The sequence below is a fragment of the Cajanus cajan genome, chromosome 5 (assembly GCF_000230855.2).
Source record: "Cajanus cajan strain Asha chromosome 5, NIPB_CcT2T_4, whole genome shotgun sequence".
Taxonomy (NCBI): domain Eukaryota; kingdom Viridiplantae; phylum Streptophyta; class Magnoliopsida; order Fabales; family Fabaceae; genus Cajanus; species Cajanus cajan.
The window spans coordinates 14,266,599-14,269,724 of NC_138521.1; the positions used below are offsets into that span (position 1 = coordinate 14,266,599).

At 30.0% G+C, this 3,126-nt stretch overlaps 1 protein-coding gene across 1 annotated transcript; it reads left to right on the plus strand.

Annotated features, from left to right (window-relative positions):
• Positions 1 to 768: 768 nt before the first annotated feature.
• Positions 769 to 2,556, plus strand: LOC109788123 (agamous-like MADS-box protein AGL62). Its single transcript, XM_020346786.2, has one exon. The coding sequence runs from the start codon at positions 1,221 to 1,223 to the stop codon at positions 1,950 to 1,952; it is 732 nt and encodes a 243-aa protein (XP_020202375.2). The 5' UTR covers positions 769 to 1,220; the 3' UTR covers positions 1,953 to 2,556.
• The last annotated feature ends 570 nt before the right edge of the window (positions 2,557 to 3,126 follow it).

The window sequence follows — 3,126 nt, forward strand, 5'->3', positions numbered from 1 at the left end:
ATTGAATTCAAATTTCTTAAATTTCAAATACTTAATTTAGACAACACAACTTAATTTTCACCATATACAAAAATTATTTTTAATATATGTTTAAATTTGAAATTTTCAATATTAAATTTTTTTATTGAAATAAAAATTAGTTAAAATTAATTATTCAAAAATTGAACAAGAGATAGTATTTAATAATTCAATAATAATTTAAAATATTTAATAATTCAAAAAAAATTGATAAATTATACATCAATATTTATTAGGATAAAATAATATAGGAGAAAAAATAGGAAGAGGAAGAATTGAAAAAATGAGAGAGATGAAATAAAAAAAGAAAAAGAGAAAAAGAAAATGAAAAAGAGCAGGGAGTGTTAAAGAGGTGAAAGAGAGAGAAGCGAGAAAGGGGAGAAAGAAGACCTAAGATATAGAGAGAGAAAAAAAAATAGAAAAGAAAAAAAGATATAAAAAATCTCAATGGTTTAAGTGAGATTATTGGATAAAAAAATTATATGTAATTCTACTAAAAAGTTTTAAAAAATTTATCGTTCAAAATAATATATTAAAATCTTTGTTTTTGAATTCTAAATAATTTTTTTAAGTGAAAAAGAGTCTTAATTGAATACTAACAAATTTTAATGTATTTTTAAAATTATAATTCTCTTAGTTGAATATTACAAGACTTTTTTATATTGATTAAATACAATAAAAATTTTCAATGCTAATAAAAGTCTTTCAAAATCTTTTGAAATCCTAATCTAATACACCTTCTGCTTATTTGATCAAGTCAAGCAAAATGAAAGGTTTCCTTTCACTTGATTTCCTGAGTTATTTCAAAATTTACAAGTGGTGCAGGTTGCAAAGGGCATATAAAGTCAACTATGCCCAAACATTTTTGGTATAGAGTATAAAATTAATACTGGAATCCTAAATTAATCATTAAATTTTTTTTATACATGTATTTACTCCAAAATGTTGAATATGGTAGATTATATGTATATGCGTTACCATTTTAAGCATACCATATAAGGCTTTCAAATGAGATTTGTACAATCACTTATTCCAAAAAAAAAAATTAATGCGTCAAAAACACTTGTTAGTAAACTCTCATAGGCATATTTTCTTTGCTAAAGAAAACTCTGAGCGTGCCTATAAATTGAACCCAACCCTTCCACTAAGGCACACCTCATATTCATATTTCATATCATAAAAGAAAGCATAGGCTATAATCCATGGATTCAAAAAATGTGTCAAACATGAATGTTGTTGTTAAGAAGACAAAGGGTCGGCAAAAGATTGAGATGAAAAAGATAAGCAACGAGCGGAACCTTCACGTGACGTTCTCTAAGCGTCGCAATGGTATTTTTAAGAAAGCGAGTGAGCTTGCAACCCTTTGCGGCGTGGACCTTGCTGTTATCGTGTTCTCACCTGGTCAACGAGTTTTCTCCTTTGGCACCCCTAGTGTTGATTCTGTCATCCAACGCTACACGGGGCAAGCCCCACCTCCCCTCCTTAACTTAGACCTCAACGAGGCCCACCTCACCGTGGACGAGCGCGAGCTCCACGCACACCTTGGTTACCTATCCAACCAGATTACTATAGAGAAAAAGCGTGATGAAGAATTGAATCATTTGCTGAAGACTGCAAAGAATAACTTTTGGTGGGCCACCCCAATTGAAAGCATGGACAAAACCCAACTTGAGAAGTTCAAGACTGCATTGCTGGATTTGAAGACACATATTAATTTGAAAAAACAAAAGCTCCTGAATGAGAGCACTTATATCTCTCCTCACATTTTTGCAGGTGGAAGCTCTTCCTCCAATGTTAATAACAATGCGACTGTGCTTCCACAACCATTGTTGAGGAACCTTGTGATTGATGGGAGCATCACTAGCCACCAACAATTTAATAAGAACTTAGATGGACATGAACATGGACCTGGACCTACTTTTAGGTTCTTTTGATTCTTATAGAAGAGATCCTTTATTGATGATGCCTCATTTAGTTATTTAAATTATATGTTTGTGTTGTTTAATTTTCGTTTAAAGTGAACTTTAGCGTAATGGGTCTCATGTGTGGGATATGCTTAGGATTGACTAGCTAGGGTTCAAGTTTTTGTTGTTTTGAGTAATCTTCATCTTGGGTTGAAGAATTGTGTTTCCTTTAGGTCGTTTCTATGGTTCACAATTAGGGACTATGGTGTTGCATGTTGTTCTACATGTGTTTGAATAAAAAGGCATCCTATTTATTTATATATTCAATTCTCTTCAAAATTGCAATCTAGTAAACTTCAGACAATTTCTTTGTAATTCCTTCATGGGAAATTAGATTGTTCAAAAATCAATATGAAATTAACAAATAATGCATATGCATTTTTAATATGATACTATATGGAAGAGTGTGGATTAGGTTTGTATGTATCAAAAGATGTATTGTACAAAAGATTCAAATTAGTTGGACTCAAATTTCTTTTCATTGTTTAAGCTTGTGCTTATTAAGTCTCGAAGGCATGCATTTTTCACTCATTTTTTTATCTTTTTTTTTTTTTTTTTTTTTTTTTTTTTTTTTTTTTTCTAGTTTGGATTGACACTATTTGGACTTTTTTATTGACAATCTATCTTAGAACCCATATAGCTTTATTTGCACTTTTTTCACATGGCTAGAACACACAAGGTTGATGTAGCAAGGAAATTTTAGCTTAGTAATTAATATAAAAAAAATGTGTTCATAAAGCAGGTTTGAACCTAACACCTAAAGCCTTAAACCAACATAAGAGCCATTAGATCTAAACTTGTTTGAATTGTTATAAAAGTATATTTTATAATGTTAAAATGTTGGAGGCCTATAGGCAGAATTTGATCTTTCTTGATATATGCATTTTAATATGATCAAAATTTCTATGAAACTTAGGAATAAAATAATCTAAGTGTGATGCCTTATGCCCTTTCTTATTAAATTAATCTTGAAAAGGAGTAAAAGTAAATTTTGGCTAAGTATGTGGCCATTACTTAACGAGATTTATGTTGCACGAAAAGGGGAATGATTTAATAAAGCTAAAAAATGCTTAGAATAAAATTTTGGGCATATCATAAAAAATCTCAAGGAATATTTTTTGTGAGTTTGGCAATTACCTTGAAA